At 41.9% G+C, this 27,880-nt stretch overlaps 1 protein-coding gene and 1 long non-coding RNA gene across 18 annotated transcripts in view; one reads left to right on the top strand and one right to left on the bottom strand.

Annotated features, from left to right (window-relative positions):
* gramd1ba (GRAM domain containing 1Ba) overlaps positions 1 to 27,880 on the top strand; it is a 647,360-nt gene that overhangs the window by 521,533 nt on the left and 97,947 nt on the right. For 10 of the 17 annotated variants that reach the window (XM_087976426.1, XM_087976427.1, XM_087976430.1 and 7 more), the window contains one exon: positions 13,306 to 13,329. The exons of the other annotated variants lie outside the window; for them this stretch is intronic. In XM_087976426.1, coding sequence (XP_087832552.1) covers positions 13,306 to 13,329 — 24 coding nt within the window. The remainder of the gene's footprint in view (positions 1 to 13,305; positions 13,330 to 27,880) is intronic. 17 annotated transcript variants of the gene reach the window in all.
* Positions 1 to 27,880, bottom strand: part of LOC148142270 (uncharacterized) — a 364,445-nt gene that overhangs the window by 310,915 nt on the left and 25,650 nt on the right. The window lies entirely within an intron of this gene.

Raw genomic sequence — 27,880 nt, forward strand, 5'->3', positions numbered from 1 at the left:
GGACAGAACCCCACTGGTCCTCACCAACCTCCACATACAGCGTTTCATCCGCCGTCATTTCCACCACCTCCAAACGGACCCCACCACCAGGGATATATTTCCCTCCCCTCCCCTATCAGCGTTCCGAAAAGACCACTCCCTCCGTGACTCCCTCGTCAGGTCCCCACCCTCCCACCAACCCAACCTCCACGCCCAGCACCTTCCCCTGCAACCGCAAGAAATGCAAAACTTGCGCCCATACCTCCCCCCTTAGTTCCCTCCAAGGCACCAAGGGATCCTTCCATATCCACCACAAATTCACCTGCACCTCCACAGACATCATTTATTGCATCCGCTGCACCCCGACGTGGCCTCCTCTGTATTGGGGAGACAGGCCGCCTACTTGCGGAACGTTTCAGAGAACACCTCTGGGACACCCGGACCAACCAACCGAACCACCCCGTGGCTCAACACTTCAACTCCCCCTCCCACTCCACCAAGGACATGCAGGTCCTTGGACTCCTCCATCGCCAGACCATAGCAACACGACGGTTGGAGGAAGAGCGCCTCATCTTCTGCCTAGGAACCCTCCAACCACAAGGGCTGAACTCAGATTTCTCCAGTTTCCTCATTTCCCCTCCCCCCACCTTGTCTCAGTCAAATCCCTCGAACTCAGCACCGCCTTCCTAACCTGCAATCTTCTTCCTGACCTCTCCGCCCCCACCCCCACTCCGGCCTATCACCCTCACGTTGACCTCCTACCACCTATCGCATTTCCAACGCCCCTCCCCCAAGTCCCTCCTCCCTACCATTTATCTTCGCCTGCTGGACATACTTTCCTCATTCCTGAAGAAGACCTGATCCCCGAAACGTCGATTCTCCTGCTCCTTGGATGCTGCCTGACCTGCTGCGCTTTTCCAGCAACACATTTTCAGCAAAGATTAGAACAAACAGTCTTACCGCAAATTCAACCCAAACTCTGGGTCAGATATATAGATGACACCTTTGTAATCATTAAAACACAGAAATAGAAAACACACACCGGATCATCAACGCCAGACTTAGAGGAATCAGATTCACTAGAGAGGAAGAAAAGGACAACCAACTCCCATTTCTAGATGTGATGGTACAGAGAACGCCGAACGGAGAATTCACCACAAAGGTATACAGGAAAGCCACACACACAGACCAAGTCCTGAACTATGAAAGCAACCACCCCAACACACACAAAAGAAGTTGCATCAAGACACTGTTCAAAAGGGCCACAGCACACCAGAACTGCAAAAAGAGGAAGAAGAACACCTCTACAATGTATTCGCCAAAAACGGATACCCCCGCAATTTCATCAACAGATGCCTAAGGGCAAGACAACGGAATGAAGACATGCCACAACCCAAAACTAGCCACGTTACCATACATCAAGAACATTTCTGAACTGACAGCCAGACTACTACGACCACTAGGACTCATAACAGCACACAAACCAACAGCCACTCTCAGACAACAACTCACCAGGACAAAGGACCCGATACCCAGCATGAACAAAACCAACGTAATATACAAAATCCCATGCAAGGACTGCACAAAACACTACATAGGACAAACAGGAAAACAGCTAACGATCCGCATCCATGAACACCAACTAGCCACGAACCGACACAACCAGCTATCCTTAGTAGCCACACACGCAGATGACAAGCGACATGAGTTCGATTGGGACAAGCCAAACAGAGAACAGCCAGGGAATTCCTAGAGGCATGGCGCTCATCCACAGATTCTATCAACAAACACATCGACCTGGACCCAATATACCGGCCACTGCAGCGGACAGCTGGAACTGACAACCGGAAGCGGCAGAGACAAACCACTATAAATGCCGGAGGAAACATCACAGAAGCGCTTCACAGGAGGCTCCCAACACTGAGGATGTCACCCAGACAGGGGACGAAACGTCTGCAACACAGATTCCCAGCTCGGCGAACAGAACCACAACAATTGCCAAGCTTGCTGAAATACATATCCAGTAGTTTAAATTTCATTCTATTTCCGAGGTGATGTTTTGCAGTTGCATGTCTACACTCTGTGTCTGTGGAACATGCATTGCCGATTGCTTGTTACAGAATGCCCTGCTTTACCTGGACCATCTCTGACACCTCCCTCCCCTTCCTGGACCTCTCAATCTCCATTAATGACGACCAACTTGACACTGGCATTTTTTACAAACCCACTGACTCCCACAGCTACCTGGATTACATCTCTTCCCACCTTACCTCCTGCAAAAATGCCATCCTGTATTCCCAATTCCTCTGCCTCTGCTGTATCGGCTTCCAGGAGGACCAGTTCCACCACTGAACGCACCAAATGGCCGCCTCTTTTAGAGACCACAATTTCCCTTCCCACGTGGTTAATGATGCTCTCCAAAGCATCTCGTCCACATCCCGCCCCTCTGCCCTCAAACCCCACCCTCCAACCGTAACAAGGACAGAACCCCCCCCCCCCCGGTGCTCACCTTCCACCCTACCAACCTTCGCATAAACCACATCATCCGACGACATTTCCGCCACCAGGGATATATTTCCCTCCCCACCCATTTCCACTTTCCGCAAAGACCGTTCCCTCCATGACTACCTGGTCAGGTCCACGGCCCCCAACAACCCACCCTCCCTTCCTGGCACCCTCCCCTGCCACCGCAGGAATTGCAAAACCTGTGCCCACACCTCCTACCTCACCTCCATCCAAGGCCCCAAAGGAGCCTTCGACATCCATCAAAGTTTTACCTGCACATCCACCAATATCATTTATTGTATCTGTTGCTCCCGATGCAGTCTCCTCTACACTGGGGAGACTGGACGCCTCCTAGCAGAGTGTTTTAGGGAACATCTCCGGGACACCTGCACCAATAAACCCCACAGTCCTGTGGCCCAACATTTCAACTCCCCCTTCCACTCTGCCGAGGACATGCAGGTCCTGGGCCTCCTCCACCGCCGTTCCCTCACCACCTGACGCCTGGAGGAAGAACGCCTCATCTTCCGCGTGGAACACTTCAACCCCATGGCATCAATGTGGATTTCACCAGTTTCCTCATTTCACCTTCCCTCACCTCACCCCAGCTCCAACCTTCCAGCTGAGCACCGCTCTCATGACCTGTCCTACCTGCCCTATCTTCCTTTCCACCTATCAACTCCACCCTCCTCTCTGACCTATCACCTCGATCCCCACACCCATTCCCCCATTGTACTCTTTGCTAGCTTCCCCCACCCCCCTCTCATTTATCTCTCCACTCTGCAGGTACCCTACCTCTATTCCTGATGAAGGGCTTTTGCCCGAAACGTCAATTTTCCTGCTCCTCAGATGCTGCCTGACCTGCAGTTCTTTTCCAGCACCACTCTAATCTAGACTCTGGTTTCCAGCATCTGCAGTCCTTGTTTTTACATAATGTTAGGTACATTAGTCAGAGGGAAATGTGTCTGGATGGGTTACTCTTCGGAGGTCGGTGTGGACATATTGGGCCGAAGGGCCTGTTTCCACACTGTAGGGAATCTAATCTAATCTTCCAGAAGCAAAGCATCTTGACATTGCCCTTGATTGGCCTAACTTTTAAATGTTTAGTCCCTGTGTTCTGGACTTGCAGGTGGAAGAAATAATTTTTCGACATATCCTATGAACTAGTTCAAAACTCAACTAGTTCGCACCTCAGCCTTCTAAACTCAAGAAATTATAAACCTAGCCTGTATTAAGTATTTACATTATGTAACTATTTTAACCCTGATGTCATTCTGTCCGAGTTTCGACATAAGGCCATTTTGCCAAATGGTGATTATTTTCTAATCAACCTTCTCAATAATGCTGTTAGATCCTCTGCAGCAGGTGTGACTTGAATCCAGACCTTCTAGTTAGAGCTAGGGATATTACCACTCGGCCTCAAGAGCTTTTGCTGAATGTGAATGAATCCCACTTATTAAAATCACCTGGGTGACTGTGATGGCTTGCCATTCTTTTGGTCACATATTTCACCACCCTACCCCATCCTATTTCCCTACTGACCACCTCTCTCCTATGAGTTATAGTCAATCGTAATCTTTTAATTTGGTGGGAAATTAATTCTGTTTCTTAAACATGACCGAATGCAGGCTAGCTGCAAAATGGTGAGGACCTAATTTCCATTCATCTGTGTGTTTAAAGACCTATTTCCTCAGTTTATTTCTCAGAGGAAACTGAATTGAAACTGTTGCATTTTCACAGCCATCTCTAAATTTAAACATTGACATGATAAAATAATATGTAACAAATGAATACATCTGTGGCAATAAACATGGTATTGTTTGTTGTATTGTGTACCTTCACAATCCCTTTAATTTCAGATTCTTGTATTTGCATGTGTTTCCTTGTATTCGAAATTGCACCACACTTGACCCCAACATTCTTTGTTATGGAAAGGTTCACATTCTCCTTCACGCAATACAATTTAACTGTAGTAATTCAAAGCCATCTTTGTACTAAAAATAATGCATTAAGTGGTGACATATCACAAGAAAGAGAATGTTAAAAAGTTTGCCTTACTGGTAATTTGTATTAAGAACTTTAAGATGAGTAGAGATGTGAATAATTGTACAAATTCCTTGCATTTCATTTTTGTTAAATTCATTCAGATGTTTTATTCAACTGTTTGTCATGTCTATAAAACAAAACTGTTCTGCAGGCATATTTTCTTTCATGAGATTGGATAATTGTCTGAATAGCAAAAGAAGTAATTCTTCAAAGAGCTCTGCCAACTGTACCACCTTTTCATGACTCATGGAAGGTCACTACATCATCCAAATAGACTGCACAATTTGTTAATCCAGCCACAACTCTGTTCATGAGTCTTGGGAATGTGGCTGGTGCGTTCTTCATTCCAAACAGCATCACTTTGAATTGATATAGCCCATTTGGAGTTAGAAATGCAGAAACTTCTTTCACTTTCTCTGATAGAGCTACTTGCCAATAACCATGCAGCAAGTCCAACTTTGTGATGTAAGTGACTTACAATCTTACAATCTTGATATTGGATATGAGTCTGATTTTGTTCTGGCATTGACATTTCCAATAGTCCACACAAAATTATTGAGTCCCATCAGGTTTGGGAACTAACATGATTGGCAAACTCCACTTGCTCTGACTCAGTTCAGTCTTCATTGAGCATCACATCCACTTCCTTCTGGACCTGTGTGGCTTTGAAAGGATTAAGTCTGTAGGGGTGTTACTTCAGCAGAACAGAATTCCTAAGAACATGGAATATTACAGTGCAGCACGAGCCCTTTGGCCTTCGATGTTATGCCAACCTGCAAACCAATCTGAATCCCATCTAAACCACGTTATTCCATTATTAGATTAGATTACTTACAGTGTGGAAACAGGCCCTTCGGCCCAACAAGTCCGACCCGCCGAAGCGCAACCCACCCATACCCCTACATGTACCCCTTACCTAACACTGTGGGCAATTTAGCATGGCTAATTCACCTGACCTGCACATCTTGGGACTGTGGGAGGAAACCGGAGCATCCGGAGGAAACCCACACAGACACTGGGAGAACATGCAAACTCCACACAGTCAGTCGCCTGAGGCGGGAATTGAACCCGGGTCTCTGGCGCTGTGAGGCAGCAGTGCTTGCCACCATGCCGCCCACGGTGGCACATATCATCCACATATCTAGCCAACCACCATTTTAATGCCCTTAAAGGTGGTGAGTGTATGACTGTTGCAGGTAAGGCATTCCACGCCCTTACTACTCTCTGAGGAAAGAACTTATCTCTGACATATTTCCGATATCTATCACCCCTCAATTTAAACCTATGTCCCCTTATGCTAGCCATCACCATCCGAAGAAAAAGGCTCTCACACTCCCCCTATCTCATCCTCTGATTATCCAGCATGTATGTACTAAGTCACCTCTTAACCTTCTTCTCTCTACCAAAAACAACCTCAAGTCTGTCAGCCTTTCCTCATAAGACTTTCTCTCCATACCAGGTAACATCCTGCTAAATCTCCTCTGCACCCTTTCCAATGCTTCCACTCCTTCCTATAATGTGGCAACTAAAATTGTACGCAATACCCCAAGTGCAGCTGCATCACAGTTTTATATAGCTTCAACATGATCTCATGGCTCCAAAACTCAATCCCTCTCCCAATAAAAGCTTACACACCATTTGCCTTCTTAACAACCTTATCAACCTGGGTAGTAACTTTCAGGACCTATGTACATGGACATTGAGATCTCTCCTCTCATCCGTACTACTAAGAATCTTACCATTAGCCCAGTATTCTGTGTTCCTGTTACTCCTTCCAAACTGAATCACCTCACACTTCCGCACTGTCCACAACTCCATCAACCTTGGTGTCATCCGCAAATTTGCTAACCCATCCTTCTATGTCCTCATCCAGGTCATTTATGGGAATGACAAACAGCAGTGACAAAGCAGGTCATTATGGATGCCATGGGTAACTGAACTCCAGGGTGAACATTTCCCATTGGTCACCACCCTCTGTCTTCTTTCAGCTAGCCAATGTCTGATCAAAACTGCTAAATCACCCTCAATCCCACGCCTCCATATTTTCTGCAATACCCTACCTAGGAAACCTTGTTGAATGCTTTGCTGAGGTCCATACCCACCATATCAACCACATTACCCTCATCCAAATTGAGGATTTGATTAAGAAAAAGAAGGAAGCATATGTCAGGTATAGAAAGGATAGATCGAATGTACCCTGAGAAGAGTATAAAGGCAGTAGGAGTATACTTAAGAAGGAAATCAGGAGGGCAAAAAGGGGACATGAGATAGCTTTGGCAAATGGAGTTAAGGAGAATCCAAAGGACAAGGGTAACCGGGGAGAGAATAGGGCCCCTCAAAGATCAGCAAGGCGGCCTTTGTGTGGAGCTGCAGAAAATGGGGGAGATACTAAATATGTATTTTGCATCAGTATTTACTGTGGAAAAGGACAGAGAAGATATAGAATGTAGGGAAATAGATGGTGACATCTTGAAAACTTCTGTGTTACAGAAGAGGAAGTGCTGGATGTCTTGAAATGCATAAAAATGGATAAATCAGATGTACCCTCGAACTCTGTGGAAAGCTAGGGAAATGCTTGCCGGTCCTCTTGCTGAGATATTTGTATCATCGATAGTCACAATGAGGTGCCGGAAGACTGGAGGTTGGCTAAGGTAGTGCCACTGTTTCAGAAAAGTGGTAAGGACAAGCCATGGAACTAAAGACCAGTGAGCCTGACGTTAGTGGTGGGCAAGTTGTTGGAAGGACTCCTGAGGGACAGAAGGTACATGTATTTGGAAAGGCAAGGACTGATTAGGGATAGTCAACATGGCTTTGTGCGTGGGAAATCATGTCTCACAAACTTGATTGAGTTTTTTGAAGAAGTGACGAAGAGGATTGATGAGGGTAGAGCTCAGTGGTTAGCACTGCTGCCTCACAGCACCAGGGTCCCAGGTTCGATTCCAGCTTTGAGTGACTGTCTGTGTGGAGTTTGATCATTCTCCCCATGACTGCGTGAGTTTCCTCCGGGTGCTCCGGTTTCCTCCCACAATGCAAAAGATGTGCAGGGCAGGTGAATTGGCCATGCTAAATTGCCCATAGTGTTAGGTGCATTAGTCAGAGGGGAAATAGGCCTGGGTGGGTTGCTCTTCAGAGGGTCGGTGTGGACTGGTTGGGCCAAAGGGCCTGTTACCACACTGTAAGGAATCTAATCTATATGTACTTCAGTAGGGTATTTGACAAGGTTCCCCATGGAAGACGGGTTAGCAAAGTTAGATCTCACGGAATACAGGGAGAACTGGCCATTTGGATACAGAACTGGGTCAAAGGTAGAGGACAGGGGTTGGTAGTGGAGGGTTGTTTTTCAGACTGGAGGACTTTGACCAGTGGAGTGCCACAAGGATCGGTGCTAGGTCCTCTACTTTTTGTCATTTACATAAATGCGCTATAGTTGGTGGGTTTGCGGATGACACCAGTGTTGGAGGTATGGTGGACAGCGAAGAAGATTACCTCAGATTACAATGGGACCTTGATCAGATGGGCCATTGGGTTGAGAAGTGACAGATGGAGTTTAATTCAGATAAATGCGAGGTGTTGCATTTTGGGAAAGCAAATCTTAACAGGACTTATACACTTAATGATAAGGTCCTAGGAAGTGTTGCTGAACAAAGAAACTTTGGAGTGCAGGTTCATAGCTCCTTGAAAGTGGAGTCGCAGGTGGATAGGCTAGTGAAGAAGGTATTTGGTATGCTTTCCTTTATTGGTCAGAATATTGAGTACAGGAGTTGGGAGGTCATGTTGCGGCTGTACAGGACATTGGTGAGGCCACTGTTGGAATATTGCATGCAATTCCGTTGTTCTTCCTATTGGAAAGATGTTGTGAAACTTGAAAGGGTTCAGAAAAGATTTACAAGGATATTGGCAGGGTTGGAAGATTTGAGCTATAAGGACTCGCTGAACAGGCCGGGGCTGTTTTCCCTCGAGCGTCGGAGGCTGAGGGGTGACCTTAATACAGGTTTACAAAATCATGAGGAGCATGGATAGGATAAATAGACAAAGTCTTTTCCCTGGGGTGGGGGGAGTCCATAACTAGAGGGCCTAGGTTTACGGTGAGAGCGGAAAGATATAAAAGGGACCTAAGGGGCAACGTTTTCACACAAAGGGTGGTACATGTTTGGAATGAGCTGCCAGAGGAAGTGGTGGGGGCTGGTACAATTGCAGCATTTCAAAGGAATTTGGATGGGTATATTAATAGGAAGGGTTTGGAAGGATATGGGTCAGGTGCTGGCAGGTGGGACTAGATTGAGTTGGGATATCTGGTCAGCATGGACGGGTTAGACCGAAGGGTCGGTTTCCGTACTGTGTATCTCTATGACTATGATTAAATGCAGGGAAAATGCAAGGGATGGTACTGACTGAGTTGCACGTATAGCTAGCCATCATGAACGTAATGGGTTAACTGGCCTCCTCCTTTGCTGTGTAGCTATTGTTTGAACTACATTGCCTTTTGTAGTGTTGTCATTTAGACTAGAAATATGTCAGGTTTAATTCTTCCTCTTGTCATGGTTATGATTATCACAGAAATACAACACTTGACTTTGTTATGTTTGGGTAGGGGCGATAAAAGTTGATTAGATCTTGCTGAAATTACTTTAATGAGACAGCGCAAGACATTTAGCACCACAGAATTGCATCCTACCATGTATTGATGCAACAGCAGAAAGAATAATCTCTTGATCAGGTTGTTTGAAGCTATTTTGTCCTTTTTCCTTTTAAATAGTGGCTAGCAGGTTTGTACCATTAAGTGAAGAGTACTTCACTTGCAGTGCAGGAGTAACTAGAGGCTGGTGCTTTTACTGTGGCCTTCACAACACACTAGTACTTGAACACAGGCTAATACATCTGACTACCTCAACTCACGCATCTCCTTCTACGTGCACATGTAGACAAGGGTTGAACAGGCTTTTAAGCCATTTTTGAGAAGATTTGTAGCTCAGGTTGATGATAAGTTTATGACTTGGCTCGCTGAGCTTGAGGGTTTGTTTTCAGATGTTTCGTCAATATACTAGGTAACATCATCAGTGAGAGTATCCAGTGAAGGACTGGTGGTATGTACCACCTCTCTATTTATAGGTCTTGGTTTCTTAAGGTGGGTGATGTCATTTCCAGCTGTTGTTTTCTAGGAAAGTAGATACAATCTACATCGAAGTGTTTATTGATGGAGTTCTGGTTAGAATGCCATGCTTCTAAGAATTCTCATGTGTGTCTTTCTTTCACCTGTTCAAGGATGTGTGTGTTGTCCCAGTCAAAATAGTGTCCTTCTTTGTCAGTATGTATAGAAACTACTGAGAGTGGATCGTGTCTTTTCGTGGCCAGTTGGTGTTCAAGTATCCTGGTGGCCAGTTTCCTGCTAGTTTGTCCCATGCAGTTCTTGCATGGTATCTTGTAAATAGTCATTGTCATAGAGATGTACAGCATGGAAACAGATGATGTTAGTTTTGCTGGTAGTATCTAATGGATCCTGTAGGGTCATTAGTCGCTGTTTAATTGTGTTGGTAGGTTTGTGGGCTACCATGATGCCAAGGAGTCTGAAAGTCATTTCTGATATGTCTTTGATGTAAGGCAGTGTGGCTATAGTTTTTAGTTGCGTTGTGTCTGCTTGTTTGGGTTTGTTTCTGAGGAATCAGCGGATTGTGTTTACTGGATACCTGTTTTTTCTTGAAAATGTTGTATTGATATTTTTCTTCTGCTTTTTTTAGTTCTTGGGTGCTGCAGTGTCTTGAAATAATGTCTTGATGCATAGCTGTTTGTGGGTGCTGTGTTGAATGCTTCTGAAGTTAAATACTTGGTCTGTGATTGTTGTTCTTCTGTAGATGCTGGTTTGAAACTCTCCGTTAACTACGTTCAACTATCATGTCGAGGAGCGGGAATTTGTTGTTGTTCTCCTCTTTTGTGGGTTTCATGCCTGTCAGGATATTGTTGATGGTGTTGTATGTTTCCTCTAATTTGTCCTATTCTGTGAAGATAAAGGTGTCATCTACATCGCGGCCCCAAAGTTTGGGTTGGGTAAATGGGAGGGCAGCTTGTCGAAGTCTCTGCATTACTGCTGCTATGAGCCCTGATATTGGTGATCCCATTGGTGTTCCGTTGATTTGTTTGTAGGTTTTGTTATTGAATGTGAAGTGGGTGGTAAGGCACAGGTCCACTAGTTTGAGTATGTTGTCTTCGCTGATGAAGTTGGTGCTGTCTGGCATTTGTGGTCCTGGTTTTCCTAGTAGTGATGCCAGTGTTTCTTTGGCCAGGTCGATGTTAATTGATGTGAAAAGGCCTGTAATGTCAAGGAGACCATTATTGCATCCTCTTCTGTCTTGGTGTCTTTGATGGTTTTTCAGGAATTTTTTGGGTGGAGTGAATGGAGTGGCTTGAATCTTCAATTAGGTGTTTTAGTTTTTGGTAGAGTTGTTTGGCTAGTCTGTTATGTTGGTGGACCAGGTAAGGAGGCTATGGTTATTTTCAACACCACACTGTAGCACCCAAGAACTACAAAAAGCAGAAGAAAAATGTGTACAATGTTTGCAAGAAAGGCGGGTACCCAATAAATACAATCCGCCGATTCCTCAGAAGCAAACCCAAACAAGCAGACACAATGCAACCAAAAACTATATACACATAGCCTTACATCAAAGACATATCAGAATTGACTTCCAGACTACTCAGACTCTTTGACATTATGGTAGCCCACAAACCTACCAACACATTTATACAGTGACTAATGAACCTACAGGATCCATTACATACTATCAGCAAAACCAACATCATTTACAAGATACTATGCAAGAACTGTAAAAAACAGTACACCGGACAAACTAGCAGGAAACTGGACACCAGGATACATGAACACCAACTGGCCACCAAAAGACACGACCCACTCTCAGTAGTTTCTATACATACTGACAAGGAAGGACACCATTTTGACTGGGACTGCAGGCGAAACAAAGACATGCATGAGAATTCTTAGAGGCTCAATAAATACATCAATTTAGATCATATTTACCTTCCCTTGAAAACAACAGCTGGAACTGACATCACCCGCCTTAAGAAACCAAGACCTATAAATAGAGAGGCGGTACATACCACCAGCCCTTCACCAGGCACTCTCACTGATGATGTTATTAAGTATGATGACGAAACATGAAAACAAACCTTCAAGCTCAGCGAGCTATTTTACAGGCTTTTAAGCCTGTTAGTGTGTATTCTTGAAAGGGGAAGGCACAAACATGTCTCTTACCCAGACTGCTGTTTTTTCTTCCATAATGTTCACAGCCTGAGGAAACAGCCAGATTACAGTTCAGTTTGCAATACATTTCTCTACTTTTTATGTTCACTCCTTTGAATTTTCCATGACAACATATTGGTCATCACATTGCAGGGTGTCTCTCCAAATTGCCACTAGATTTACATGAGCTATCATTTTGTCTCTTTATTTTAAAACAAAAAGCAGAAGTTTGAATGAGAGTGCAGTATGTCTATAGGTGATCTGGACTTATGATCTGTGATCATGACACTTCATACCATCTTAGGTTGGGAATTACAACAGGTCAGCCAACTTCACAGGTAACTAATATAGCTGGTGAGCAGAAATAAAAGAGGGAATAAGCGAGGAAGAAAATTTTATATAATCCTAACATTTGATGCTCTTGTGGTGTTTTGAATAAATTTGTATTAATAATTAATGGTTTTGATCATGAGTAAATCAGTTCATGATGCCATTGAAAGAAATGATATGTCACAAAACCAGCTGCTTGTGTTGGCTGTTAATTTCTAGTTGCCTCCTGGATGGGGCAGTGCAATTTTTCTATCAGTCAACTGTGGAATGTCATTAATTATGAACTTGTGTCTATGTCATGTGCATCATTAAAAGTGACAATATGATAGTTCGCAGCTCTGCAAGTTACAGAGGCTCAGATGAAAACAATTTATAAAAATAGATGAAAAGTAAAATATATTTCACAACCATCTTCAGCTTTTTTCTGTCAAGGTCCAGTATCTTTTAACAATTTTTGTTCACTCTTTATTTGATTAATGACATTCTCTTAACATTTTCTTCACATTAGTTGTTATGAAAAAAAGCATGTTCTTTTCATATGTAATTTTTCTTGATTCACATTGCTGTCTCCTCTCCTCAGAGCAAGTTTCCATAGAATTGCAGTAAACATCACTCAGAAATAACTTTGATTTAAATCATTTTTTGCTTCAAGTAAAATTTGTCTTGCACGTTGTTGTGAGAGAACAAAGTATTTTAAAGAGTCCAAAGGAATATTTGCAAACAGGTGTTGGTCTCAGTTTTTGAGATGTATATAAGCAAGAATAGGAAAATAAAAACCCCTGAAGTATCCCTGTGTGGTGGGTCATTTATGAACTTCAACTGATATTCCACTTGTTGTTGTGAGAGTCGCAATCCTTGGTAATGTTTCATAATTTTCCTTTGTTCTTGTTGAAAGCATCCACAATACTTAGGTAATCAGTTCTTAGGCTGTTGGCAATCTGAACTTTGTCATTTGTGAACTTGACCTTGTTAGTTTTTAATGGAATTTCAATCCAGCAGTAGCATAACGAAGATTATAAGATTATATTATACTGGGACTCTTTATTTAATGAATAATCTTGTAAACTAAAATTTGGTGTAACCACCAAACTCTTGCAGACTGTATTATTCTTTTCTTAACTGAAACTAGTGCATGACTACTTGTAATTCTTTGCTTTCTCCTGTTGATTTTTTTCTATTTGTGTTTCTTTTCTCAGTATGACCGCCTAAACCTGATAAAAGTAAGGCCAAGTTGCTGTCCTTTTTTACCCCTTCTTTTGTCTAGATAGAATTGAGCTGATAGTTTGGAATGGCATTCTTTACAAGTGTTCTTGTTTGTCCTTATTTAATTTCTGTCCCATGCTGATAGCTTCCAGTTTGTGCCCTTGCATCTATTTTCAGACATTTAGCCTTATAAGCTAAATACTCATTTATTACATTTTAATCAATGTATGAATGATAATTGTGTATTTAACACCCACCATAGTTACTGTGCTGAAGGAATTCTGTCTTTGCGACAGATTATCACCAAAACACTGGATGATGAACCAAAGAAGGTTGCACTTTTTGGTTACAGTGAAGTAAAACACCGAAGATATCTTTTCCTAGATTAAAAATGCTACATAAATTTAAATATTTATTGCAGAATAATGTCATTCTTTATCTTACTTTTGTACTACAATTTTGATAGGCCATGGCCCTTCATCAGGGCTTCCCAGTTAATCAAGAAATCTGATCAAGTAGATACATGGAAGTACGTCTAAGGCATTGCCCTTTGAGCACTCCTAACAATATGTGAGAGGTCAAACAATGCATAGAGCACATTGCAAAAACTGCATCTACAGTGTGCTTTATGTCAAGATATTGAAAACTGTGCCAAAAAATAATCCAGGATGGGAATTTGCATGATTTTAATCAATCCCACTTCCAAAGAATTACATCTTAGTTGTAACATATGATCTTTTTGATTAAAGGGTGCTATGGCAAGAGAGGGAAAAGTGAAAGCAGTTTAAAGATTTGCTATATACTGTTAATCATTTAACAACTTTTTTTATTCTTCCGTGAAATACAAGGCTCACAAGGATTTGTTGGTCATCCCTAATTGCCTTTGAGAAAATGGCGGACAGCCACCTACTACTGAGTGGCTTCTTAGACTGTTCCAAACGGTCTCTGAAACAATGATATGACTACAGATCTAGAGTCAGATTTAGGTGAAGTCAAATGAGAATGGCAGATTTCTTTCAAATATGTTGAGTTTAGAATGTAATGATTCCAGTTGATAGTCATCCCAGATGACTCAAACCTCAGACTGAACCTGACTTGATAAATTGTATTTTTTTCAATTGGTTGCCATAAGCTGAACATAACGTGAGGCTGCTAATGTTCGTAAACACTAGAACAAAAGTTTATTGCACAAAAAAACAAAAGGGGAAGCTCTATACATGAGTTTAAAAAGTACTCAGCATCAGCGGCAAAGCAACGTTTCAATCTGTTTCCCAGCAGTATTCTTCACAGAATATCCAATCCCAGAACAGTATCACTTGTAACTTAATTCCCTGATATAGGAAGGATGTTGTGAAATTTGAAAGGATTCTGAAAAGATTTGCAAGATTGTTGCCATGTAGGGGGGTTGGGGCTTTGGGAGAGGCTGAATAGGCTGAGGCTGTTTTCTCTGGGGCATTGGAGGCTGAGGGATGATCTTATAGAGGTTTGTAAAATCATCCAGGGCATGGATAGAGAGAGCTCACACAAAGTAACATTTACCTCAGCTTGGGAGGTCAATTAGTTCAGTTGGCTGCTCAGCTTGTTCACAGTGCAGAATGGCAGTAACAGTTCAGTTCAATTTCTGCACTGGCTAAGGTCACCATGAAGGGGAAGGTGATGAGAGAGCAACCTTTGGTCCTCTGGAACAATGGTAACTTCATTTTAAGGGGAGCTTGAGTATAATGAAATGAAAAGTGAACACTTTCTTTAACAACATTGTTGTAGCTTTTACGCAGGTCAGAAGACAAACCATTTGGTTAAGATAATTTATATGCATGCTGATCAAATATATCATTTTGCATGCTGTATTAGATTAAATCATAACTTGACTATAACTGCATCATCTGAGATTAAAAGGAACTGCAACTCAGAATTTGATACTGATATAAAGCAAAAATATACCACAGCAAAAAAGATTCATTCTTAAAAACATGAATAGCTAGACAATGCGGATCAATCCAGGGCATGGATAGAGAGAGGCTGACTGGCAGAATGGAGCCACTTAAAATTGATATCTGTTGAATCGTTTCCTAGACTTAAAGCCATATAGATGTCACCAACCCTCTTCACCATCGAAATATATAATGAAATAGTATTTCACGAAATATGGAGCAGATTTGAATGAAGTAGGATCATAAACCAAATCAATTTACAACCAGAAAATTGTATTAGCTTCTTTCCAGTTTTGGGATATTTTGGTTTTTTTTCTGCTTGTGGTTACATTTTGTCTGACCTATTCAGGTATGGAACCACAATTGGAGATCTGTACATTAGTATTTTTCCAAATTGAACACTTCTCTATTTGATGCTTTCACCAGTACACTGACAATAAATTAGGGTTACAGTGCTTTCCTTAAGATGATTTTAAAACAATGTCCCAGTATTATTGGGAAATTTCATAGGTAATTTACTGACCCCAATTGTAGTTAAAATTCTAATTTGCAAATACCATTGAAATGACTTTATTGCTAAGTAATCTCGTATTTGTGGAGAGAGAGAAAAATGCGTCAAGCCCGATATGATGTCATTAGATGGAAATGTAAAACGGGTGGAAATGAAGATGTGAAAAGGAGAAAATGGGTCCGCTCTGCTGAGAGTAAAGTCGACAATATACGGTTGGGGCAGGGTGAGGAGATGGAAGAGAAATGGAGTACAGAGGTCATGCTCTGAAATTGTGGATCTCAGTATTGAGTCCCAGAGGCTGAAAAGTGTCCAAGTGTCCGTGAGGAATAGCCCCTCAATTTCAATGCAGGCACTTTACAGCCTCTAGGACTCCATTTCTGTCCATGACCTTGCTCTCTATTTTTCTTATATGCCTTACCCACCCCCCATTGATTTCAGTGGGTTCATCATTGAAATTGCCTGATGTAGACAGTTAGGTAAAAACAATAACTGCAGATGCTGGAAACCAGATTCTGGATCAGTGGTGCTGGAAGAGCACAGCAATTCAGGCAGCATCCAACGAGCAGCAAAATCGACGTTTCGGGTAAAAGCCCTTCATCAGGAATAAAGGCAGAGAGCCTGAAGCGTGGAGAGATAAGCAAGGGGAGGGTGGGGGTGGGGAGAGAGTAGCATAGAGTACAATGGGTGAGTGGGGGAGGAGATGAAGGTGATAGGTCAGGGAGGAGAGGGTGGAGTGGATAGGTGGAAAAGGAGCTAGGCAGGTCGGACAAGTCCGGACAAATTCATCAACTTCACCAACACATTCCACCCTGACCTTAAATTTACCTGGACCATCTCTGACACCTCCCTCCCCTTCCTGGACCTCTCCATCTCCATTAGTGACGACCGACTTGACACTGACATTTTTTACAAACCCACCAACTCCCACAGCTACCTGGATTACACCTCTTCCCATCCTATCTCTTGCAAAAATGCCATCCCATATTCCCAATTCCTCCGCCTCCGCCGTATCTACTCCCAGGAGGACCAGTTCCACCATAGAACACACCAGATGGCCTCCTTCTTTAGAGACCGCAATTTCCCTTCCCATGTGGTTAAAGATGCCCTCGAACGCATCTCGTCCACATCCTGCACCTCCGCCCTCGGACCCCACCCCTCCAACCGTAACAAGGACAGAACGCCCCTGGTGCTCACCTTCCACCCTACAAACCTCCACATAAACCAAATCATCCGCCGACATTTCCGCCACCTCCAAACAGATCCCACCACCAGGGATATATTTCCCTCCCCACCCCTTTCCGCCTTCCGCAAAGACCGTTCCCTCCGTGACTACCTGGTCAGGTCCATGCCCTCCTATGACCCACCCTCCCATCCTGGCACTTTCCCCTGCCACCGCAGGAACTGTAAAACCTGTGCCCACACCTCCTCCCTCACCTCTATCCAAGGCCCTAAAGGAGCCTTCCACATCCATCAAAGTTTTACCTGCACATCCACCAATATCATTTATTGTATCCATTGTTCCCGATGCGGTCTCCCCTACATTGGGGAGACTGGGCGCCCCCTAGCAGAGCGCTTTAGGGAATATCTCCGAGACACCCGCACCAATCAACCAAACCGCCCCGTGGCCCAACATTTCAACTCCCCCTCCCACTCTGCCGAGGACATGGAGGTCCTGGGCCTCCTTCACCGCCGCTCCCTCACCACCAGACGCCTGGAGGAAGAACGCCTCATCTTCCGCCTCGGAACACTTCAACTCCAGGGCATCAATGTGGACTTCAACAGCTTCCTCATTTCCCCTTCCCCCAACCTCATCCTAGTTTCAAACTTCCAGCTCCGCACTGTCCCCTTGATTTGTCCGGACTTGTCCGACCTGCCTAGTTCCTTTTCCACCTATCCACTCCACCCTCTCCTCCCTGACCTATCACCTTCATCTCCTCCCCCACTCACCCATTGTACTCTATGCTACTCTCTCCCCACCCCCACCCTCCCCTAGCTTATCTCTCCACGCTTCAGGCTCTCTGCCTTTATTCCTGATGAAGGGCTTTTGCCCAAAACGTTGATTTCACTGCTCATTGGATGCTGCCTGAATTGCTGTGCTCTTCCAGCACCACTGACTGACAATGATGTAGACAGTTGGCAATTTGTTTGATTTGTCTGAAATTTTCTGATAGCTCATTGAGAAGCAGCAGTTTAGATGTGGTACACTAGTTAATTTGTTAAAAAAGGAAATATATGACCCTTAATAAATAAGAACGCTTTACTAATCACAAAGCCATTCTGTAAAATGGAGGAATATGAGGAGGTACAGTGGATCAGTGGTTAGCACTGTTGCTTCACAGCACTAGGGACCAGGGTTCAATTCCACCCTCAGGTGACTCTCTGTGTGGAGTGTATATTCTCCCTGTGTCTGTGTGGGTTTCCACTGGGTGCTCAGTTTCCTCCCACAGTCCAAAGATGTGCAAATTAGGTGTATTGGCCATGCTAAATTGTCCATAGTGTTCAGGATTTGCAGGCGAGGTGTATTGGTCATGGGAAATGCAGGGATAGAATAGGGGGTCTGGGCTTTTACGCGATCAGGATTCTATGATCTATGAATAGATGCAGCTTGCTGGCACATCCCAGATGTCTTAAAGTCTTTGTTTGCAAAGTTTTTGTTCTTTCCTCAGGCTGATGTCAGAGATTTCCTGATCTTTCCAATAACAGACAGTTGCTAGTTCCTTTGGATCCTCTTGTGACCATTCCTGTGCATTGATCCCTATCGAAATGCCTTATTCTGGGTGTTGTTCGTGTGTTATGTGTTGATCATACTCTGAGCACTTTCAGACGCATGATGCCAGAATGGCCATAGCCTTTTTGCCCACTTCCATTTGCAGGTTTATTTTCAGTCCTTCTAAGAACAAAGCCTTCTTATTTTGAAAAACACCACACTCATAAAAAGGTAATCTCCTGCTGGATAAATCATTTGTTTATGTTCACATAAGACTAATAATACTTATTTGAGATTTCATGCTACACAGGAATGCTAAAGTACAATTTTAAAGGGGACCTCCATTTCCAATGCATAATTCCTGTCTTAGCTTATGTAATGTTGACTTTGCTGTAAGTGGTGAACTCATTTCTCATTTTCACTTATACCTATTTTACATCACTATATATCCTTTACCACCATTAGCATTCCCTTTGTCATTTACTCTGGGCACCCTTACAATCTGTTTCACTTGTTCCTCTTCCTTCTCCTCTTCTCGTCAACAACATTAAAAAAAAACATTTTTTCATTGTTTCCATTCAGAAGATTTGTATCAGACTCAAATCATAACTCTAGTTTCTCTCTCCACAGATGCTGCCAAACCTGCTGGGTTTCTCCAGCACTTCCTGTTTTTATTATGGATGTCAAGCTTCCATAGTATTTGCTTTTGCTCTGGTATTAATGCTGCCTCAAATAATTGGTCTAGGTTTCCAAGTCAACTGCCTACAGTTATTTGTACTCATGAAAGTATTGAATGTTAGTGTTGAGAACCACAGCTATTTGCCATTTTTGGCATCCAATAGCTCCATGAACACTGTCCTGCAAGTTTATGAGAAAATTGTGATGATTAGGCATAGTTGGAACCCCATTATTTCAAGAAGCATCAGTTAGGAAGATTTATGAGTCGTTTTGACTTACTTTTGTTTGCCAGTTTGCTTTTCCGGATGCTGTTGAAACATTGTGTGGTAATTTTGTCCTCAAGGGAAAATAGCTGAAAGGAACTCCGAAATCTGTGTCCAATGGGAGATGAATTATTGTTATCAAAATAAAAAAATGTCAAAGGCATCTGGGGAATTGAGTTTAGCATTTCATTTCTCTATCTTCCTCACTGTTCCCAGCTCAGCAATAGCCCCGATATCTTTTCTATCAGTGCTATTCATGTACATTGTGTTAAATTGAATTTTCCACTTCTGTCCAGATAGAACCCTGAAGAACACCAGGTTAATGCTCCATCTCTCCTGAGTATCTTGATGTGACCATGGTGAAAAGTGAAATGTTCCATTTCGCAAATGTGCCGGTATTCTCATGGTGGAAGTATGCATGCACAACTAGAGCTTTAAGTCATAACTAACAGCGTGTTGAATTGGATTAAAAGAAATTGACTTAAGACAATAGACAATAGGTGCAGGAGTAGGCTATTCTGCGCTTCGAGCCTGCACCACCGTTCAATATGATCATGGCTGATCATCCTTAATCAGTATCCTGTTCCTGCCTTATCTCCATAACCCTTGATTCCACTATCCTTGAGAGCTCTATCCAACTCTTTCTTAAATGAATCCAGAGACTGGGCCTCCACTGCCCTCTGGGGAAGAGCATTCCACACAGCCACTTCTGGGTGAAGAAGTTTCTCCTCATCTCTGTCCTAAATAGTCGACCCCGTATTTTTAAGCTGTGTCCTCTGGTTCGGCACTCACCCATCAGCGGAAATATGTTTCCTGCCGCCAGAGTGTCCAAACCTTTAATAATCTTATATGTCTCAATCAGATCCCCTTCGGTCTTCTAAACTCAAGGGTATACAAGCCCATTGAGTGATTGAGAATTTGGCTGTCCTTTTTAAATAGTAAATGGAGTTGTGATGTGAGGTCCTGGTGATGCTTAAGCATGTGGAACTAATCCAGAAATGCTTAGAATGTCCATTAAATAAACACCAAGCAAAGGCACGCATGCAAGAATAATAGTTCTTATTTGGTCCACAGTTCCAAGTTCTGCTGCCAATATCACAAATCAAGTCTCCTTCGCTTGTGGTTTGCTGACTTACAATGGTTTTTAATCTGCTTCTCAATTTGAAAATAGTCAGCCTTTTTTGCAAATCCTTCCACAATTTCATCTTTTCCTATCTCAGTAACTGTTGCCAGGTTTTCCTCCTCCTTCTGATTTTAATTCTTCACCATGCCATCAGCTACCCTAACCTCAAGAGCTTGCTCCTTCAGGCTCTGCAGCACTTCACAACACTTTCTGTTGCTTCTTAAAACCTACCTCCTTCACCAGATTGTTGGTCACTTGTCCTAACATCTTTATGTAGAAATTTGGCCTGCTAACACTTCTGTGAAGACACTTGAGTCATTTTTATTATGTTAAAGCCTTAACTAAAATTAAACTTACTGTAAAAGAAAAGTCCATTCGAAAATATTACTTTTAGAATTTTAGAATTGCAGAGTTCTCTTTATGTAACCAAGCCTCTTGATGCACATCATTCTTGTGCTTGAGATAGCAGGATCCCATGTCCTCACGCACTAACAAATAGAACATAGAACATTACAGCGCAGTACAAGCCTCTTGGCCTCAATGTTGCGCTGACGTGTGAAGCCAATCTGAAGCCCACCTAACCGACATGATTCCATTTTCATCCATATGTCTGTCCAATGACCATTTAAATGCCCTTAATGTTGGCGAGTGTACTACTGTTGCAGGCAGTGCGTTCCATGCCCGTACTACTTTCTGACTAAAGAAACTACCTCTGACATCTGTCCTATGTCTATCACTCACTCCTCAATTTAAAGTGTGCCCCTTCGGGCTAGCCATCACCATCCGAGGAAAAAGGCTCTCATTGTCCACCCTATCTAACCCTCTAATTATCTTATATGTTTCAATTAAGTCACCTCTCAACCTTCTTCTCTCCAATGAAAAGAGCCTCAAATCCCTCAGCCTTTCTTCATGAGACCTTCCCTCCATACCAAGCAGCATCCGAGTAAATCTCCTCTGAACCCATTCCAAAGCTTCCACATCTTTCCTATAACACAGTGACCAGAACTGTACACAATACTCCAAAACCTTATCAAACACCTTGCTGAAATCCATATACACCACAGCTTTACCCTCATCCACCTGGTTGGTCCCCTTCTCAAAGAGCTCAGTCAGGTTTATGAGGCACGTTCTACCCTTCACAAAACTGTTGACTATCCCTAATCAACTTATTCCTTTCTAGATGATTATAAATCCTATCTCTTATAACCTTTTCCAACACTTTACCCACAACCAAAGTAAAGTTCACTGGTCTGTAATTACCAAGGTTGTCTCTCCTCCCCTTCTGGAACAAGGGTACAACATTTGCTATCTTCCAGTCTTCTTGTACTATTCCTGTAGACAATGAATACATAAAGATCAAAGTCAAAGGCTCGGCAGTCTCCTTCCTGACTTCCCAGAGAATCCGAGGGGACTTATTTATTTCCACACTTTCCAGAATTGCTAACACCTTCTCCTTGTGAACTTCAATCCCATCTAGTCTGGTAGCCTGTATCTCAATATTCTCCTCACCAATATTGTCTTTTTCTAGTGTGAATACTGATGAAAAATGTTCATTTAGCGCTTCCATTATCTCCTGTGACTCTATGCACAACTTCCCACTACTGTCCTTGATTGGCCCTAATCTTACTCTAGTCATTCTTTTATTCCTGATATACCTATAGAAAGCCTTAGGGTTTTCCTTGATCCTATCCACCAACAACTTCGCATGTCCCCTCCTGGTTCTTCTTAACTCTTTTTCTTTCGATCTTTCCTGGTTGACCTGTAACTCTCAAGCACCCTAACTGAGCCTTCACCTCTCATCCTAACATAAGCCGCCTTCTTCCTCTTGACAAGTGATTCAACTTCCTTAGTAAACCAGTAGCTGGTCCTTAAATAAGCTCCGCAATTCAACATGTGCCCATCCCCTGCAGTTTCCTTCCCCAGCCTATGTTTCATAAAGCTTGCCTAATCGCATAGCTGTCTTTCCCCAGCTATAACTCTTGCCTTGTGATATGAATCTATCCCTTTCCATTGCTAAGGTAAACATAACCGAATTGTGGTCACTATCATCAAAGTGCTCATCTACCTCCAAATTTAACACCTGGCCAGATTCGTTACCCAGTACCAAATGTAATGTGGCCTCGCCCCCTTGTTGGCCTGTCTACGTAATGTGTCAGGAAATTTCCTGAACACATTGCACAAAAACTGACCCATCTAAAGTACTTAAAGTATAGTATTCCTAGTCAATATTTGGAAAGTTAAAGTCCCCCATAACAACTATCCAGAATCATCTTTGCTATCCTTTCCTCTCGAACCATTCGAAGACCTGTAGAAAACTCCCAACAGACTGACCTCCTTTCCTGTTTGTAATCTCAGCCCATACAACACGAGTAGACGAGTCCTCAAACGTCCTTCCCGCCACCGTAATACTGTCCTTGACTGACAATGCTTCTGGTGTTGAAGTAGACGCACTTCAAACCAACTTTTTGCTTCCTGATCCCCTTATGCGACCTTGAAACCCGATTTCGGACCTCACTACTCTGAACCTCCTGTATACGCAAACTGCAATTTGGGTTCCCATCCCCCTACTGAATTAGTTTAAGCCCACCTGGAGAGCATTATCAAATCCCCACCCCCACCCCCTCAAGATATTGGTGCCCCAAATGCTCCTAAGGTAGCTCTGCTTCCGGTAAGCCAGGTTTCTTGTCGAACGAGAAAACATATTAACTGTTTGAGGATGAAATCTGGTTCATCTAGCAAAGTTTACATATCAGTAAACCATGGCAGGATTTAAATGAATTACACTGATTGGTCTATCTGCCCTTATAGAATTGCACACAGTTACAATGTTCAAGATTTTGGATCACCTGAAATGGAAGAATGAAAGTGAGCATGGCATCCCATAAAAATCGGTTCTTTCTGTATTGAATTTGTTTTTCACATTGGAAGTAACTTTTTAAAATTTTTTACCAACAAATAGTTGCATCCATAAACAGCATGCATTTGTTTGTTTGTATGTGGAATTGTAATCCAGATATGTGTACAGTACGTAGGAAAGTGCTCATCACCCTCAAAATGCAAAAATAAAATCTGTTTTATAATCGCTGAGAGAGAGGATCAGATGCATTCATTTTCTGGGATTTTTGCACTGCTTTTCAAAAGGTCCTGTGAGGGAAGTCAGCTGTAACTTGTTAGTTCCAAAAATGAGGAAATTTCCTTTTGTTTCGTTTCCTTTCCTCTTCCTTTGATTGTTAATAGACATCTGACCTTAACTGTTGCATCAGAGTGGAATTTGGGCAAGGGGAAACATTGATCATAATGAAGACTTTTAAGATTTTAAGAATCGAGAGAATGAAAGTCAGTACAGTATTGCAATCTCTTTTTGTTCTTTTGTAATACTTAGGGTAAGCAAATATTTTCCTACAATGTGCAAATTGTAAATTAGAAACACAAAGTTATATTTCCACGTCTGTTTGGTGATATTTCAGTAATTGAAATGTCAATTAAACAACAGAATTCTGTGGCTAAGTTTATTTGTTGTGAAATGACCGAACTCTGACCCATGCCTGGTAGCATCACTAAAGTTACCTGTAAGTAAACCAGTACTAATTTTTCCTGTCTCTGATCTCCATAATTTAAGTGAGTGAGTTCAGGGTTCTAAAGGCAGTCTTGCAATTTCCAGTTCATGAAAAATAAGAGTGTAGTATCTAAATAAAAGGATACTTGGGTGCGTGGGCATTTGCGCCCACAGCACTTAGTCTTACATTGACGCACTGTCAGAAACTAAAATGAATTAAAGCTTCATCAGGTTTCAAGTCCACTTATAGACTAAACTGAAAAATGAACCATAACCTAAAGTTGATACATAATTTTTCCCTTCAGAACCAATATCATATCTATAATTTTTTTAATTTGCTAAGGATTTGTGCGTTATCAGTAATATAGATTTTTTCATTACTTTAACATTTCTGTATTTTATTCAGTGGCTCACTGCATTCCATTACATAATTTTTTTTATCATAATGAATCAATTTATTGGGTCATAGTCATACAACATGAAAACAGACCCTTCAGTCCAACTTGTCCATGTCAACCTTGTTAAGCTAAACCAGTCCCACCTATCTCATTTGACCCATATCCTTCCAAACATTTCCTATTCGTGTATTTATCCAAATATCTTTTAAATATTGTAGCTGTACTTGCATGCACCACTTCCTCTGGCCTTTCATTCCACACAAACCACTATTTATGTAAAAATGGTGCCCCTCGTGTCTTTTTTAAATCTGTCTCCTCTCGCATTAAAAATACGCCCCTAAGTTTTAAATTCTGCTACCTTAGGGAAAAAAACCTTGCTTTTCATCTAATCTATGCCTCTCGTGAGTTTATAAACCTCGATAAGGTAACCCCTCAACGTTCTAAGCTCCAGTGAAAAATGTCTGAACCTATACAGACTATTTTTATAACTCAAACCCTCTATTCCCAGCAACATTCTGGTAAATCAGTCTGAACCCTCTCCAGTTTAATAATAATCTTCCTATAACAGGGGGAATAGAACTGCCGCTATTCCAGAAGAACCCTCACCAACTGTCCTGTATCACCTCAACACTAATGTCCCAACTCCTAAACTCAGAGATGTGAGTAATGAAGGCAAGCATGCTAAATGCTTTCTTAACCACACTGTCTACCTGTGATGCAAGTTATGTAACTGAACTGCTAAGTTTCTGTATTCGACAATACTACCTTGGGCCTTACCATTAATTGTACAAGTCATCCCCTTGCTTGTTCTACCAAAATGCAATACCTCACATTTATCCAAATTAAACTCTTACCTGCCACTCTTCAGCCCATTGACCCAATTGATATAGATCTCTTTTATAATCATAGATAACCCTCTTTACTGTCTGCAATACCACCAATTTTGGTGTCATCCACAAACTCACTAACCAAGTCTCCTATTTTCTCATCCAAATCATTGATATAAATGACAAACAAAAGTGGACCCAGTAGCAATCCCTGTGCAACACCGCTGGTTACAGGCCTCCAGTCTGAAAAGCAAGCCTCTACCACCACTTTGTCTTCTACCAACAAACCATTTTTGTATCTAATTGGCAAGCTCACTCAGAATCTCATGATCTAACTTTACTGATTAGTCTATCATGCGGAACCTTACCAAGCTTTTACTAAAGTCCATATAAATAATATCTACCGCTCTGCCCTCATCAACTTTCTTGGTTACTTCCTCAAAAATAACTTAACTGTGAAAGAAGTTCAGTAAAATACTGCAGCCATGCTGTTTGCAGGACAGTATTCCCTCTAAATTGTTCTTATCGCATATGACCAGTTTTTTTCAACACATAAAATCTTGTTGTGCTGCTGTGGCAAGGAGCATTAGTGCCAGATGTCATTCAGGTAAGTTTCACCCCCTTGCCACCACAGGACAATTGTGTTCTCTCAACAGCAATAGTGAGAGGAAAAACTCATTTTAAAAGAAACTGTTTGGATTGGTGTATTCCATCCACTGTCATGTTGTTCCAGTCAATTCTACATTTTATGACCTCGTAAACAGCTAGGTGCGTCAGAAAGCAAATAACTCAACAAAGTATTAGCTGGACCATGGGAACTATGAAAATTAGTCAAATAAGTAACCTGCATTCGATATGTCAGCTACTGTAAAATGGAGTTTATCTTGTATCACTTATATAGAGGGGTAAGTTGCTGACCTTTCTTGTTATGCACCATAGTGTAAAGTATGTGATATAATGTACTTCCAGGTGCTGTGCTATTACATTTTTTATAATAAACTTCAGCATTTTCTCAAAACAGATGTAAGCTAACTGGTCTATAATTATGTTTTTTTTGTCTCCTTCCCTTTTAAAGAAAGATGTAATGTTGCCAGTTTTTCTGTATTCTGGTCTTCTTCCAGAATCTAAGGCTTCTTGGAAAGTTACTACCAGTGCATCCAATATCTCTGCAGATACTTCCTTTAATATTTAAGGATGCATTCCATCAGGTCCAGTCTTTATCCTCCTTACTTTTCCTAGCACTTTTTTCCTTGAGTGAATGTTATTATTCTTCTTTGTTCTCTTCCTTTTACCCCTTTATTATTTAGTAATTTTAGAATAATGTCAGTGTCTTCTACTGTGAAGAATGATGCAAAGTGTTTCATCAACTTCTCTACCATCTCCTGCTTCCCTATTATTATCTTCACAGCCTCATTCTCTAGAGGCCCTACTTTTGCTGCTTTCTTTGTTTTTATATATTTTAAATGAGCTCTTATTGTTGGTCTTGATATTATTTGGAATTTACCCTCAAGATTTTTTTTCTCCTTTTTGTTGGTAGTCTTTTGTTGGTTTTTAAAAATTCTCCAATCCCCTGGCTTGCCACTAATCTTTGCGACATTGTCTGTTTTCTTTCAAGTTGGCACGAATCTTAACTTCGCTGATTAGCCATGCTTATTCCCTTCCAAAAATCCTCTTTCTCAACTGGAATATATGTTTACTGTGAACCATGAACTATTTTCTTAAATGTCTGCCATTGTTCTTCAACTTACTCTGTTGCTGAACTCCTTTCCTAGTCCACTTCAGCTAGCTCAGTGCTCATTCCTTTGTATTTGTCTTTGTTTAATTTTGTTGAATGAATATACATTTAACTATGTTGAAACACAAAAATATATTCAATAAAAATACCTTTAATAGCTGTACAATACTGCTCGCTTAATGACTTTGAATAGTTTCAAAAATAAAATGGTACAGGTTAATTGAAGGATGCATCGATTTATCTTGCAATGTTATAATGTTGCTTTGACATAATTTAAACAATTCTGCATAGATTGTAATATTATTACCTCTGTAACAGGTCCCTTCAATTTGAAATTTATTAAATGAATTTTCCCTTATCACATGATCACATCCTCCATTCATATTGATCTGTACAGATTATTTGATGTGGGCACAATTCAGTTTGAATTAATTGAATGGTCTATATTATAATTTATTTGCATCACAGTTATTTTGCAAGGATAGATTGTCTCTAACGAAGTGCATTTCAAGGTGTTAGATTGAATAATAAAATTCTGTGGTCAGGCTAACCTAAGGACTGGTATGGTTAGTAAATACTCAGATGGTCATTGTGATGTTTGGAACATGGATTAGGACAAGCTTAAATGTTCCAAGAGATTTTTAACATGTAAGAAATCTCACTGAAAGACCAAATTGCATGGTGCTTTGGTATTTTGAGAGAAGTTCTGGTTAGCAAATACCAAGCTGAGGTTTTAAAAGCATGAAGGTTGTAACTAGGAAAGAACACAGAGAGGGTAATGATCTTCAATGATGATATCCTGACTAAGGATTTGAGTACAAGGTATTACAAAAAGGATT

The sequence above is a fragment of the Chiloscyllium plagiosum genome, unplaced genomic scaffold, assembly GCF_037043375.1.
Source record: "Chiloscyllium plagiosum isolate Xiang-an unplaced genomic scaffold, Cpla_swu_hap1 HiC_scaffold_29, whole genome shotgun sequence".
Classification (NCBI taxonomy): domain Eukaryota; kingdom Metazoa; phylum Chordata; class Chondrichthyes; order Orectolobiformes; family Hemiscylliidae; genus Chiloscyllium; species Chiloscyllium plagiosum.